Raw genomic sequence first — 16,051 nt, forward strand, 5'->3', positions numbered from 1 at the left:
TTCATATGGGGTTTAGAATAAAGCAAATATGGGCTGAAGTATGGCCAAAGTGTAGAGAACTTTCCAGTTGCTTAGCATGTGAGGACCTGTGTTAAGTCCCCAGCACTGAAAGAGAAAAAAGGGAAAATAAAGAGAATGCAACAAATAGATATTTTGGCTGACTTCTTAATAGCTGGTGTTAAAGTCAATGTACCAAAGGTAAGTATCATCATTATAGAATGGGCTTCTAAGATTGAAGACTTCACTTACTTAAGATTTATTTAAAATTGTATAATGTTATGATTTCAATATCTACAGTTTTTGCAGTATTTAAGAGTGATGAAGAAAGACTTTTTTTTCTGCCTCTCCATTCATGTAGGATAATGCTGAAAGTGCTGCATTTGATTTTTGTTGTTATTGATGGTTGTGAGGCTAAACTCTGAGCCTGGGTGCTGTCCCTGAGCTCTTCAACTCCAGGCGAGTACTCTATCACATGAGCCACAGTGCCACTTCTGGTTTTCTGGTGGTTAATTAGAGATGAGAGTCTCATGGAGGTTCCTGCCACCAAGATCCTCAGATCTCAGCCTCCTGAGTAGCTAGTATTACAGGCATGAGCCACCGGTATACACTAGCTTTCTTTTTTTGATAGTCACAATGTCCTATGACCTCTTCAGTTTCAGGCAATGTTGGCTGCAAACCAAAGACAAAAACTGTTTCCCTTAATTACTATGTAATCTTAAATGCTGTAGGATTTTCACTATCTTTCAGCAATTTCTTTTTTTTTTTTTTTGGTCCCGTCATAGGGCCTGAACTCTGGGCCTGGGCGCTGTCTCTCAGCTCTTCAGCTCAAGGCTAGCACTGTACCACTTGAGCCACAGCGCCACTTCCGGCTTTTTTCTTTTTGCTTATGTGGTGCTGAGGAATCGAACCCAGGGCCTCATGCATGCAAGGCAAGCGCTCTACCACTGAGCCACCTGGTTCCTAGCCCTCTTTCCGCAATTTCTTTACTTCAGAAATATTAAGGAATATGTTTAGATGAGTAAAGCTTAATTTGGTTTGAAATTATAAAACTATACTGATTTTGTCCTTTTTTTTTTATCACTTTGCAGTTGATTAATTGTGGGCCTCTTAATTTTAATAAATAGGAAAGTATTTTTAAGGTTATTTTTATTTTGAGCTAATTCTTTGTCTCACAATTTAAAGAAAAAAATTATTTAAAATATTCTTGATTGACTGCTAGCCAGATGCTCATTTGGCTGCTGAAAAAGAAGCTACCCGATTGGAAGTACTACAGAGGCAAGCTGCACAAGAGAGAATGGAGCAATTTGAGAAGGCATGGGCACGGGGTTTCCAAGCTATGCAAAAGATCCATTTGGCCCAGGTAAGACTCAACTTGTACTTGTGACTACTACTGGTGGTGTTACAGACCTGATTAGTGAATGAGCTCAATTGGGGAGGATAAGGAAGGATGTTAAATATATCAGATTAATCTGATTTCAAGTTTCCCACTTCCCTTGTCCTGCTAGTTCAAGTTTAGGTTAGATTACGCTGTTCTCACAGCGTAAATTCTAAAATTTTACTAATGATTTTCTTAAAGGTTATTTCAATCCCAAAATAACCTGAAACTATTAATTACTTTCTGAATATAGTTAATTGTGCATACGTGCTGTATAAATTTAAGGATTCCATTTATTAAATGTTTATTGAGCAAAACAGCAACTGGCTTTGCAGTATATTGATTAAAAAGTAAATGCAGCAGGGCACTGGTGTCTCACGCCTATAATCCTAGTTACTCAGATAGGTGAGATCTAAGGATTGCAGTTCGAAGCCAGCCGAGGCAGAAAAGTCCCCCTTCAATTACCCACTCAAAAATCAGAAATGGAGCTGTGGTTGAAAGTGGTAGAGTGTTAGCCTTGAGCAAAAGAGCTCAGGGATAGTGCCCTAGCCCTGAGTTAAGCCCCACAACCTACAAAAGAAAAGTCACAGTCGTGGCTGTCAAAGAGCTCTGAAAAAGCAAATATTGTAGACCAGGGAACTACGGTTTCGGCCTTACTTATGTTGTGTTGATTCTTGAAACACAGAGTAAAAATAATTTGGCCTTACTTACGTTATTTTGATTCTTGAAACACAGCCTAAAAATAATTCATCCTTAAAAACTTATCCTTGAAATAAAAACGTAATTTCATTTTCTGAATTTGACTAATGTACTTGGATATTTTAAATACCCACCTTAGGTATGAGTTTTTAATTCTGTGAAAATTAAATGCTTATTTTTTTAAAAAAAAATCATTTGATTAACTTGAACAAAATTATGATCATTTTCCTTACAGTTTTGGCTTTCGTAAACTGGGTAATTATGACTGAAATAAAGGAATTATCTTTAGTCTAAGGTTTAAAGCTATAGAAAAAATACATATAAGAAGCAATGGTAAATTGAATCCATTCTTCTATAGCAGTTTTGTGTGGCTGGTGGCTCCAACTTGCAAGGATTACTTCTCCTCTTTATTAATTGTTATTTGATCTCAAACAAGTTACTCAGCCTTTCTGAGATCTTTTCCAGGGGCTTTTTAAGGAGATAATGATCTTGTAAAGCCTGTAGGGAATGTGCATGGAGTTTCCAAAGTTCACAGTAAATGTTGGTGGTGTAATGATCACTGTTATTTGCTTTCCTTTTAGTGAGTTATAGTAGTACACTTACTCAGATAATTTACTGAGATGATTTGAATTTTTATGTAAATAAATGTATTCTCATTTGGTTCTTTATCACTTCCACTTTACTATACACTTTGTGCTTCTTACATATGAATGTTTGTTTAACATGGAGTACTCTTAGTACTGGCATACTTCCTTTTCCCTGTCTGAACCATTTTGCTGTGGTACCTGTTGTGACTATTTTCCTGATTGGTCTGTTCTGCATTGTGTGTGGCTATGATCTATCTCTCCTGGGTTTATTTTGGTTTTTTCCTTCCCTTACTCTAAACAGTGTGTGTTCTCTAAATACCCCAGGTCTTCATTGCCATACTTTTGTGCTGCAGTATTTTTTTCCTTTTTACTTCTACTACTTCACTCACATTGACTACTAAATTCTCATTCCACAGACTGAGCAGTCTTCCTGTCTCTCTTCTTAACTTCTGCTGACAACACTGTGCTTAACCTCTCCTGTTGGCTATATTCTAAGCTTACAGAGAGATGCAGACCCCCATTAGTGATGGAATATTAAGAACATGGAATAACAAGAAGTATCATTGTTAAGCCAGAGTTACTCTGGGTCTTAGTATTTGTCTGTGTATGGAGTACATTGTAGGAGCCATGGCAACTTCATGTTAAAAGTAACTTACTGACTTTCTTCAGAAAGGAGAACAGTAGTTGGCAGATGCTTGAAGCTCTGTGATCTGGCCAGAGCTACTCTCTCATAGTAGTAACAAAATCCTACCTGTTGGGCTCACCCACTGCATGCTGGGTTGAGGGTTTTTTCCCCTAGTTTGCTCCCCTATTTGCTGACATTCAGCAAATATTTGTTGAATTCCTAAATTAATTAATGTAATTTTTTTGGTGCAGAACAATAAGGGAGAAAAGGAAGCTGTAGGTCCTCTGTTCCTCATAGTTTCCCCACTTGTTTCCCTTGCTGATTAATATCCAGAGTTTGACAAAGCTATCATTAATTTCTTTATTCTAAAGAATCAAGAGAAAGTACTGAAAGAACTCAAACAGCTTCAACAAGAGGACTTGGCACGCAGGAGGCAGACAGTGGCCCAGATGCCACCGCAGCTCATTGAGCTTCCATACAAACGAAGTGAGGTGAAAGAAGACTGGCAGAGAGAGCTGGAGGTTGCTTTTGAAGACATGTACAGTGCAGACAGGGGTAAGAGCTAGAGGTTGCTGTTGAAGACATGTACATTACAGACAGGGGTAAAAGCTGGAGGTTGCTATTGAAGACATGTACAGTCAGACGGGGAAAGAGCTGGAGGTTGCTGTTGAAGACATGTACAGTGCAGACAGTAAGAGCTGGAGGTTGCTGTTGAAGACATGTATAGTCAGACAGGGGAAAGATGTTTTCCACAGATTTTCAACAGTGCTGTTAAATATTTTAGTGGGAAAATAAATCTGTGATGGTAAAGCAGTTCTTATTTTGAAATAAGCTTTCAGTTTGAAAGAGTCCCTAGCATTTTAGATTTTAAACGGCCTACTTCTTTTTAATCATGGTAGAATGGAAACATCTCTATTTTATGCTTTTTATTATTAAGAGGTGAGAGGAAACCTGATTTTGCATCTTGAGCCAGAGCCTTTGCCCATGGTGAGTGACCAGATTCACGATGAAGAACTGGATCTTTCTATGGAACGGGAAGATAGAGAAGAACCTGAGAACCTTCAAGTTACGGATGCTGCAGTAATGTGTCCTACTGAAACAAATGGTAAAAGCTCCTTCTAGGCCCAATATGGCAGTATTTCACAGGAAAAAAAAAATCCACTGCTATCCAACAGAAAGGTCTGTTCTGGTTTAAGTGCAAAGAATGACCAATCCTACAGGAAGAGAGTGCCTAGGTGAGGGTTACTATTTTCAGGTGCTCATAATCTGGAGATTCTTAGATTAATTAGCTACTCAATTCTGAATTCATTTGAATGGTCAGCAGTTTTTAAGCTTAGAAATCCTCCTGGATACTTCCTATGTAATGATGAATGCATGGACATTATCGCCTTCCCTTCATCTCTGTCTCCAGCATGCTGGACTGTTCACGTAGTCCCACAGATACTTCAGTGTCCAGCAAAAAATTAGCATCATCACTTGCCTACTGAAACTTTTTCTTCCTATCTTCCTTATCTTAGTGAATAATGGTACCACAGTCTGAAGTTTCCCATGCCACACTAGTGGATTCTTTTTTGACACTTCCCCTTTCTTTTACTTCCATACCTCCTTAAAGACCAAGTCCTTTTGGATTGACTTCTTTTCCTTCTCTCATACCTCTGTTAGTATTGCCTGTTGAAAACCACTCAGATTCCTTGTTATCTGTACCCCACACTGTGTAGTTACAACCCTAAGATTCCAACCTTATATAAGTCTACTAGATTCCTCAGGTGGGCACTCTTTTATTCTTGGCTTATCCACTTATTCTATGCCTACATTGCTATCCAAACAAGTATGTTTGGCTCTGGCATAAATTCAATGTAGTTGCAGTATTTACCTGTCTTTTTTTTTTTTTTTTTGGTCAGTCATGGGTCTTGAACTTGGCCTAGGAGCTGTCCCTGAACTCTTCAGCTCAAGGCTAGCACTCTACCACTTGAGCCACAGAGCCACTTCCAGTTTTCTGGTGGTTAATTGGAGATAAGAGTCTCATAGACATATCTGCTTTGTCTGGCTTTCAACCACAATCCTCAGATCTCAGCCTACTGAGTAACTAGGATTACAGGCATGAGCCACCAGCACCCAGCTTCATTTGCCTTTCTTCTAGGGTTCCCACTGAAACATCATTTTTGGCTTCTTCAGAATCTCATTTTTCTTAATAAGTCAGCAGTGTCTTTAAAGAGATGTTCTACCAGGACTGAGAATGTGGCTTAGTGGTAGAGTGCTTGCGTAGCATACATGAAACCCTAGGTTGGATTCCTTAGTACCATATAAACAAAAAACTAGAAGTGGCACTGTGGCTCAAGTGGTACAGTGCTAGATTTGAGCACAGAGAGGCTCAGGGATAGAGCCCAAGTCCTAAGTTGGAGCCCCACATCCAGCAAAAAAAAAAAAAACCACAAAACATGTTCTACCATTTATTCAGCCTTTTATTTTATTTATTTATGTATTATTTTTTGTCAGTCGTGAGGCTTGAGCTTAGCCTAAGTGCTGTCCCTAAGCTTTTTCTGCTCAAGGATAACACTCTACCACTTTTGGCTAACAGCACCACTTCGAGTTTTCTGGTGGTTAATTGGAGATAAGAGTCTTACAGACTTTTCTGCTCCAGATGGCTTTGAACCATGATTCTCAGAACTCTGCCTCCTGAGTAGCTAGGATTACAGGAATGAACCCCCTGCACTCAGCCAAATTCTTAGTTTAAAATACTGACAACTAAAGTTCAGAATGCTAATTGGTGGTAGAGCTCTTGCCTAGTATATGCAAGTGTCTGAGTTCAATCCTCAGGAAAATGCTGATAATCTGTTTCTTAAAAATGGGTTGTCTGCCAGCAGCTGGTAGCTCAAGCCTGAAATCCTAATTACTCAGGAGGCTGAGATTTGAGACTTTGGAGCTGAAAGCCAGCCTGAGCAGAGAAAAGTCTGAAACTCTTCATTTAAGCTCCATCTGTGCACTTAGGTTCCCTATACTTTGTAAGTCTATAGTACAGTTACAAATTGTGTTTATGGGTGGGTGTGGATCCTGTGGGTGGGGATAGGTGGATGGGTATGGATCCTGGGGCTGGATCTCAGGGCCTGAGTGCTATCCCTGAACTTTTGTGCTTAAGGATAGCACTCTAGCACTTGAGCCACAGTTCCACTTCAGGCTTTTTGGTGCTTGCTTGGAGATGAGAGTATCAGACACTTTACCGCCTAGGCTGTCTTGGAACCACAGTCCTCAGATCACAGCCTCATGAATAGCTATGGGTAAGGAACTAGTTTCCCAGTTTTCATCTGTGGAGATTTCTTAATTTTATTCTTTGATTAGCCAGTGCACTGTTTCACTCTGACTTTCGTTTCCATAGAAAATTATTGACTTGGGCTGGGAAGGTGGCTCAGTGGTAGAGCGCTTGCCTTGCATGCATGAGGCCCTGGGTTCAATTCCTCAGCACCACATAAGCAAAAAGAAAAAAGCCAGAAGTGGCGCTGTGGCCCAAGTGGTAGAGTGCTAGCCTTGAGCTGAAGAGCTGAGGGACAGCGCCCAGGCCCAGAGTTCAGGCCCCATGACCAGAACCAAAAAAAAAAAGAGAAAGAAAATTATTGACTCTACTGATTCTTAACATCACATCATCAGTCTGGATAAAAGAATGCTTTTGTTTTTGTTTTTGATCATTGAAGGTACTTTATGACTATAGAAGGGAGAAGTTTCCTCACATAGTAACATTGGGAATAACTTGGGAGCATTTAATTTGCTTTAAAGTTACAAAGCAGTTTTTGAATTATGAGTATAGAAATCAGTAGAGCATATTTTAGGTACTAATCTTAGCAACAAATTGACTAGGAATATGTAGTTTATAATCATTTAATAAGCAAAAGAAACATTCTAAGTTTTGAAGCTTGAAATTTGTGTTACACGTATATTATTGAAAAAGCCAAATTTAAGCATGCTTTCTACTTAAATGTAATATTAAGGAATACAAGAGTGTTTTTGTTTGTTTGTTTGTTTGTTTTGGTTTTTTGCTAGTCCTGAGGCTTGAATTCAGGGCCTGGGCACTATCCCTGAGCTCTTTTGCTCAAGGCTAGCATTCTACCACTTGAGCCACAGCACTGCTTCCAGATTTTTCTGTATGTGGTATGGAGGAATCGAACCCAGGGCTTCATGCATGCTAGGCAAGCACTCTACCATAAGCAACATTCCAGTCCCAAAGTTGTATTTTTATTTTAAGTAAGGGATCATAGCAGTAACTGAGTATAATGATAGAACACTCTCTGCCTGGCACATAATAGGTACTAAATAAGTGAGTTTTTTTCTTTCTTTTTCCCCTTGGCAGTGAAGACTCATCAAATTCCATCAAGAATTCTTTTTAAAAAATTACTAAATAAGATTCGAAGCCAAAAATCCCTATGGACAATTAAATCCATGTCTGAAGATGAATGTGAAATGACTACAACTGTTAGTGAATCTGAGAGCAAAACAGCAGCAATTGAAGCAGGAGCAGTTGATGGTGAGGAAAGAACATTTTCTCCGTTTGTCTATTTGATAGCACAAACTTTTTTAAGTTGTTTAAAAATAGACTCATTCCTGAAACATTGAGGTAAGAGGTTAAAAATTAGAAAAACAAATAGTGAAAACCTTATTGAGTCTCTGTAGAATACATATTAATCTCAGTGAAGTCAGTGAATCAAAATTAACCAAATTCCTATTGCTGGCTGTGGCTGTGACATTTAGGCTGTTTATACTTTTTTTTTTTTTTTTCAGTACTGGGAATTGAACTCTGGGCCTCTCCCTTGATGGGCAGGTGCTCTATCACTTAAGCCATACCTCTAGCCCCTTTTCCATTGGTTATTTTCAAGGTAGAGTCTCTATGCTTGGCTGGACCTCCATCCTCCTAATTGTGCTTTCCTATCTTGCTAGAGATAACAAGCATGGACCAATATACTTTTCCCATAGCAGGGATGATACGTGTGTGCCATTGTCTGAGATGGAGTCTTTCAAAGTTGCTCTTAGCCCCAGGTTACAGGTTGGAGTCACCACGCCTAGCCCATGTCTTTTCTTCCACAGATTTTTTTTTTTTTTTTTTCAATTCTGAGGTTTCAACTCAAGACCTTATTACACTGGCACACTTGCTTGCTTGACATGTGTGTACCACGTGAGCTACACTTGTAGCTCCCCACTTGCCTTTATTAGCATACATTAATTGTACAATGTAGGAGGTCTTTGTTGTGATTTATCAAGTAAAATAATTTGGTCAGTTGGTGCTAGTGGCTCACACCTGTACTCCTAGCTACTCAAGAAGCTGAGATCTGAGGATTGAGGCAAGCACTCTACCACTGAGCCACCTTCCCATCCGACTCCTTCTTGTCTCCTTTTTATCCTTGCAGTTGTTTGTTTTTGCCAGTCCTGGGGGTTGAACTCAGGGCCTGGGCAATGTCACTGAGCTTCTTTTTGCTTAAGGCTAGCACTCTTAACACTTGAGCCATAGTGCCCCTTCCAGCTTTTTCTGATTATGTGATACTGAGGAATCGAACCCAGGCCTTCATGCATGCTAAGCAAGCATTCTACCACTAAGCCACATTCCCAGCCCATCCTTGCAGTTTTGTTTTGGGTTTTTTTCTCCCCCCAATCAGTAATCACTTTGATTTATGTTTATTTTTTTCCAACAAAGAAGAGAAATATATGATTCAGTAATGCAGTGTTAGGTTAATGGCAGAATACTGTGTGTGCAGAATCAGTGGTCCTGACTGAGCTATAGTGCGTGACACCATATCCTTGCAGTTTTATAAAAGAAAGTTTATTATGACCTTTCCTACATGTATACAGTGTACTTCAATCATATTCTGCCTTGCTGTCTGTCCCCTTTCATTTCCTGCTAATTCCTTCTTCCCCAACAATCCTCCATTTATGTTCATGGTGTTTTTTTTCTCCTTGTGATCTCCTTTCCACATAATGAGAGAAATAGCCATCATTGCCCTTTTGTGTAAATGATATTTTGTGTCTTTTTAAAGACTCTATAGAAGTATATATGCCACAATTTTTTAATCTGTCTATCTGTTGTAGACACCTAGGTTGATTCTGTAACTTGGCTTTTGTACTAGTATTACAGTAAATATGAATGTGGAGGTATTTGTATTATGTGCTTACATCACTTTGGATATGTCCAAGAATGATATAGCAGGACCATATGGTAGATATCTTATTACTCTTTGAAAGAACCTCCTTCAGCAGTGTATAAAGATATATATCACACACACACACACACACACACAAACACAAACATACCTACCTACCTTCCACATCTTCACCAGCACTTGGTGTTGTTTTCTTAATGATTGCCATTCTGGCTGAAGTGAGATGGAATCTCAGTATAGTTTTTTTGTTTTCGTCTGTGCCTGGGCACTGTCCCTGATCTGTTTTTGCTCAAGGCTAGTGCTCTACCACTTTGAGCCACATCTCTACTTCTTGTTTTCTGGTAGTTAACTGGAGATAAGACTCTCATAAGATTTTCCTACCTGGGCTGGGTTTAAACCGTCATCCTCAGATCTCTGCCTCCTGAATAGCTAGAATTATAGGCATAAGCCCCCAAGGTCTGGTTCTCAGTATAATTTTGATATACATTTCCTTTATGGCTCATTGGTGGTGAATATTTCCTCATATATTTATTGGTCATTTCTATGTTTTTAAAATATTTTATTAAGATGTTGTATAAGGGTTACTGTTATATAAGTCAGGTAATGAGTACATTTCTTTTTGGACATTGTTACCCTTTGCTTTCCCCTATTTTCTCCCTCCTGTCACTCTCCACAAGTCACACAGTTCATTTGAGTTCTTTGTATATTCTAGATATTAATCCCTTCTCCGATAGTTAGTAAAGATTTTCTTGCATTCTGTAGGCTAGGTCTGCATTCTGGTAATTGTTTCTTTTGATGTGCTTGATGAAGTCCTGTTTGTCTATTCAAGCTTTTTTTTTTTTTTTTTTTTTTTTGTCGGTAGTGAGGCTTGAACTCTGGGCCTGGGAGCTGTCCCTCAGCTCTTCAGCTCAAGGCGAGCACTCTACCACTTGAGCTACAGCGCCACTTCCAGTTTTCTGGTGGTTTATTGGAGATAGGAGTCTCACGGTCTCTCCTGCCCGAGCTGGCTTTGAACCGCGATCCTCAGATCTCAGCCTCCTGAGTAGCTAGGATTACAGGCGTGAGCCACCAGCGCCCGGCTATTCAAGCTTTTTATTTCCTGATATTTTTTTTTTTTTCACTCACAGCTAGGGTGCTACCACTTGAGCCATACTTGAAGTTCCAGCCTTATGGTGGTTAATTGGAGAGAAATATCTGTTTGATTTGTGTTTCTGGGCTGGCTTTGAACTGAGATCCTGAGATCTTAGCCTCCTGAGTAACTAGGATTACTGTGCTTTTTGAGAGAGGCTCAATATGTAACCAGCCAAACCTTAAACTCATGATCCTCCTTACCTTCAGGAGTGTGTACCAGCACATCTTTCTCTTTTCTTTTTCTTTTTTTTTCTTTTTTTTTTTTGCTAGTCTTGGGGCTTGAACTCAGGGCCTAGGCACTATCCCAGAGCCTATTTGTGCTCAAGGCTAGCATTGAGCCACAGCTCCACTTCTGGCTGGAAATAAGAGTCTCATGCCTGCCTGCGCTGGCCTGGAACAGCAGTCCTGAGATCTCAGTCCCCTGAACAGTTAGGATTATAGACATGAGCCATTGGCACCTGGACATATTCAGTATATGTTTGATTTGTTTATATGTTTGATATGCTATATTATCAGAGCCTAGTGCTCTTCATTAAAGGTGCCCAATTAGTATTGGTTGAATTAGTTGAATAGCTTAAATCAAGAGATATGACTTAAGAAATCAGACATATGTATACTGTTTATAGCCATAGACATGTAAGAAATCTTTCTCTTTTTTCGGGGGGGGGGGGGGTAGTGGGAGGAGTTGCCAGTCCTGGGGCTTGAACTCAGGGCCTGGGCACTGTCCCTGAGTTTCTTTTGCTCAAGGCTAGTACTCTACCACTAAGCCACAGTGCCACTTCCAGCTTTTTCTGTTTATGTGGTATTGAGGAATCGAACACAGGGCTTCATGCATGCTAGGCAAGCAATCTATCACTTAGCCACACACCCAGACCCAAAGAAATCTTTTAATGGAAAGAATTTAGTGAGAAGAGGGCAACCATCTGAGTAATTACAGGAACCTTTCATTAATACATAACTGAGTTCTTTCTCTATACTCATCTTGCTTCATCCTTCCCTTCTCCTGACCATATGCGCACGAATCTTTAGTTCTCCTCCCCACCTCCCACCCTGTCCACCCTGTCACAGGTGTGGAGGGGAAGAAAAGTGTCCCAAACCAGCAACTCTGCTTTTTACCATTCATGCATGCATGTGTGCATGCACACACACAAACATAGCCAGGTAGAAGTGGTGCACCTCACCTCTGTCTCTTACAACTGGCTGCTTTCTGACGAGGGATTGTTTAGAGACTACAGACCTCCTCCTTTGGTTTCCTGTGTAACTGGAGTTACAGAGATGAACCACAGTATCTCACTTACTCAGGCTACTCAGCTGGCAGCACCTTTTATTTTATCTTTCTTTTCCTGCCAGTACTGCCCTTGAGCTCAGAACCTGAGGGCTCTCCTCCTCCAGTTCTTTGAGCCAAGCTTCTTTATTTTTCACAGGGCCTTTTATTACCTGCTGAATCTTCTGTACCTATTAGGAGTCTGCTTCAAGGTCATTTCCTCCAAAAAACAGATCAGACCTGCTAACTCAATATTATCTTTAACACATTCATTCTGTTATATAACTCTTAAGTTTTTCCAGGATAATTATATGAAGAATTTGTCCCTCCCTTTACCCTGTTAAAAAATTTCCTCAAAACCTGTTCTCATTTACCACGGATCCCTTAGTAGCTAAGTGCCAAACAGTTAAGTGAATGCCTCAGAGTATCTGGCTGCTACCTTCATGTGGTGAGAGTAAATTGTTGATTTCTTTTGTGTCCTGGCTTCACAAATAATAAAAATCCATGCATTTAAACATATCAAAGATATACTGACTTTTCCTTAGCTTCTCTTTGTTACTGTTGATACTTCACCTATTCTGTGCTTTTCCATTGTGTTTGAAAACTGTCAGCATACATTTTAAACCAGTTCTTTTATTTCCTCCTTGTTCATGATTTTAGTCTTCTGTTCTATATTGTGATAAGATCCTTGGGTTTGATAGATAATATATATGATCATCAAGAAGGTGATGGGATCTTAAGTGGTTCACTTCAGGTAGACTGAATGGGTAATCTGAATGTCAGTTTTTAATTTTTCCTTCCTTTAAGCTTGACAGTGATGATATGGTTATAATAACAGTGGTATAATCTCTTATAGTTATCCAAAGTGATACATTGACAATTGAGTCTGGACCACTCTCTAGTGATGATAAACCACTTCTGCACCACAGAGACACTGGAAAGGAAAAAGGTATTTCTTTTTATCACATCCTCAGATTAAACTTGGTAGGCTTTTGAGGTATTTTTCCTAGTAGTATTATGTAATAAATGAATGGTAGGACATTTATTGCAGTCAGTATTCTAAGTTATTGAAACTAATTTTTCTTTTGGGCATTTTCATAGACCTATATGAAACTCTACCTGGCACAGCTGTCGCTCAGAGCTCAATTCTACTTCATCCTCAAGAAGAAGCGATCAGAGTTAGAGCAGCAGCAAGGCAGAAACAGGTTATGAAGTTTTATTTTTAAACGTTTTCTTCTCCTAGATACTGTGATTTTGTTTAACCCATGTAATCTGTCTTACTGTCTGGCTAATTTTGGTATCATGTTTTTTTATCTTGTCTTACACAGACATTTAGCTGATAAAATATATTTTGTCTTTGCTCATTCATTTGACCCATACTGTGTCTACTTTGTATTATATGCTTGTATTACTATAAAATTTGAAAAATTTTTAAAAAGTTAGACACTGTTCTCTTTGTAAATGCCTTATATACATAGTAAGTGCCCAATGAAATGTTTGTTGAATTACCAAGTTCTTGCCCCATAATCCGACAGCCCAGATGGGCTTTATATAACCCCAAAAGATTTTAAAAGGTAATACTTTAAAGAAATTAATTTTGGGTTGCAGTGCTAGGGATAAACTTGCTAGACAAGCACTCTACTGTTGTGCTAAACCTTCCGCCTAGCTTATGCCTCTTTGGAGGTCCATGAGACTCTTATCTCCAATTAACCACCAGAAAACTGGAAGTGGAGCTGTGGCTCAAATGGTGGAAGAGTGCTCACCTTGAGCTGAAAAGCTCAGGATCAGCACCCAGGCCCAGAGTTCAAGCCCCACGACCAAAAAAAAAAAAAAAAAAACAACTACATCTGTGTTCCTTTTTCTTTTTCAGTAAATATTTGCAAAGCCAGGAACTACATTGTTGCCTGCATTTGGCAGGCAACAAAACAGACTAGTCCTTTGGCTTCCAAATAGCTACAATACTTAACGGCTGTTCCTAAGAAATCAAATAGTTACTGGAGGCCCCAACACTTATTTTCTTTAGTAATATTCATACTAGGAACAATGTAAATTAAAGAAGTAAGCAGAGTTCAGCTGCCCAGTGTTTGCAGCTTTTCTGGAAGTGACTCTTAAGTGGTAATCGTGGTTTCCTGCCTCCCAGAAAACAGAAAACATTAATGCCCTAATTCCCTCTTTTCTCTTCCACATTAAGCTTTTTTTCTCATTTGTCTTTTCACATCTCTCCTGTCTTCCTTTGGTATTACTAGTAGCATAAATAAAACTCCTTCTGGTAATGAGCCCTGTTTCTTCCTCCTTTTTTTTTTTATAATTTTTATTTTGGTGGTACTGGGGTTTTAACTCAAGGCCCTGCACTTTGTAGGCAGATTTTCTACAACTTGAACTATATCCCCAGCCCTTTTCTGACTTCATAGTTTTTTTTTCAAATAAGGCCTTTTTGTTTAGGCTGTTCTAGACCGTAATCTTCCTATTTACATTTTCCATATAGCTGCGAGACCAGATGTGCACCATCATGCCCAGCTTTATATTGGTTGAGATGGGGCCTTTTGATCTTTGCTGGCCTTGAACTATGATCATCCGGAGTTCTGCCTTCTATAATAGCTAGGATATCATGTGTGAGCAACTACACTTGGCCTAAACCTGTTTTTAATTTAATGAATATAAATTTTCTTTTGTATAAGTTTGTTGTTAACAGATCAATAACATTCTCATTACCTAGATAATGGATATAGAAGTGCAAAAGCGAAAGCAGTTGGAATTACTAGAACAAATTGAACAACAAAAATTAAGGTTAGAAACAGATTGCTTCCGGGCTCAGTTGGAAGAAGACAAAAGAAAAAGAACTCAGCAGCCTGAGGTAGGGTATAAGAAATGTCATCACAACTATGGGGGAGGAAAAGGAAATATGAGCAGTTGTAATATTCAGAAATGTAAAATACCCTTCATCTACATTTATTTGGTCATTTAATAAATAAAGTTATCTGTATAGACAAATAAGTTTGATTTTTTTTTTCTTTACAGTTTTAGTAGGCTGCCAAAACAGATATGACCATACACCATAATGTGTATGCAGAGATTTTAGACTTAGCACTAAAGTAGAATACTTCATTTCTTTTTATAGACGTGCCAATGTTTTTAATTTTGTGTTGTGTTCTAGCACAGGTTACTATGTAGCCTGCCCAAGGTAGCTTTAAACTGTGTTCCTCCTGCCTCAGCTTCCTGAGTGCTGGGATTCATGGGCTACACACACTCACACTCAAGAGTTGAGTAACTATTACCATTAGATCAGATTGTATGAGGTTTTTTTTGTTTGTTTTAAAAACACTTTGTTGTTTCATTTTTATTTATTATTGCAGTGCTTGTGATCAAACCTAGACAAGTGCTCTATAACAGCTGTATTCTCAGTCCTAATTTCCAGTCATTTTCTATAAAATAAAGCTGGGCACTAGTAGTTAATCCTAGCTACTTAAGAGGCTGAGATCTGAGTATCATTGTTTGAAGCCAGCCTGGGCAGGAAAGTCTGTGAGACTCTGATTTCCAGTTTCCTGCCAAAAAAAGTTGGCTCAAATGGTAGAGTGCTAGCCTTGAACATCACTCAGGCCCTGAGTTCAAGCCCCAGGACTGACTGAAAAAGAAAAGCCTATATAAAAATGTATAATTGTAGAACTTCAATTTGTTTTGTTTTGTTTTGACTTCAGTATTAGCTGGGTGCCCGTGGCTCGTGTGCCTATAATCCTAGCTATTCCACGATCTGAGGATTGTGGTTCGAAGCCAGCCTGGGCAGGAAAGTTCGTGAGACTCTTATCTCCAATAAGCTACTCAGAAAAAGTTAGAAGTGGCTCTGTGGCTACATAAGTGGCTCAAGTGGTAGAGTGCTAGCTTTGAGCAAAAGAAGTTCAGGGACAGCACCCTGAGTTAAAGCCCCAAGACTGGCAAAAAAAAAAAAACTTTAGTATTTGTTTCTGAAATTTGCCTTCTAATTAACTTTGTGTTTTATTAGGTCAGCATTGCTTCTGCATCAAGCACTGTCATTTCTGATGAGGATAACCATAGGCAGATGATTCGTAACTATCAACAGCAACTCTTACAGCAAAACAGGTATTAGAATATAATTTCTGTGTAAGAGTAGGCTACATCTTCAGGATTAATTATTTGATTTATATAAGCATCTGACTGGGATTTGTTTAGAACTTAGCATTTTGATTTCTCCAAGGGCAATGGGAGGGTTCCTTGTCT

The 16,051-nt window shown here is 39.1% G+C and overlaps 1 protein-coding gene across 9 annotated transcripts in view; it reads left to right on the top strand.

The window, feature by feature from the left end:
• The window catches only part of Cep295 (centrosomal protein 295), a 52,935-nt gene that overhangs the window by 18,018 nt on the left and 18,866 nt on the right, over positions 1-16,051 (top strand). For 6 of the 9 annotated variants that reach the window (XM_042685216.1, XM_042685211.1, XM_042685207.1 and 3 more), the window contains exons 7-14: positions 1,220-1,360; positions 3,658-3,841; positions 4,224-4,391; positions 7,626-7,799; positions 12,675-12,767; positions 12,920-13,023; positions 14,535-14,672; positions 15,816-15,913. In XM_042685216.1, the coding sequence (XP_042541150.1) occupies positions 1,220-1,360; positions 3,658-3,841; positions 4,224-4,391; positions 7,626-7,799; positions 12,675-12,767; positions 12,920-13,023; positions 14,535-14,672; positions 15,816-15,913 (1,100 nt within the window). Of the gene's footprint in view, positions 1-1,219; positions 1,361-3,657; positions 3,842-4,223; positions 4,392-7,625; positions 7,800-12,674; positions 12,768-12,919; positions 13,024-14,534; positions 14,673-15,815; positions 15,914-16,051 lie in introns of those variants that run through there. The other 3 variants (XM_042685212.1, XM_042685213.1, XM_042685214.1) reach the window with 3 other exon arrangements.

This window comes from Dipodomys spectabilis, unplaced genomic scaffold, assembly GCF_019054845.1.
Source record: "Dipodomys spectabilis isolate Male_0828 unplaced genomic scaffold, ASM1905484v1 ptg000094l, whole genome shotgun sequence".
In the NCBI taxonomy this organism is placed as follows: Eukaryota; Metazoa; Chordata; class Mammalia; order Rodentia; family Heteromyidae; genus Dipodomys; species Dipodomys spectabilis.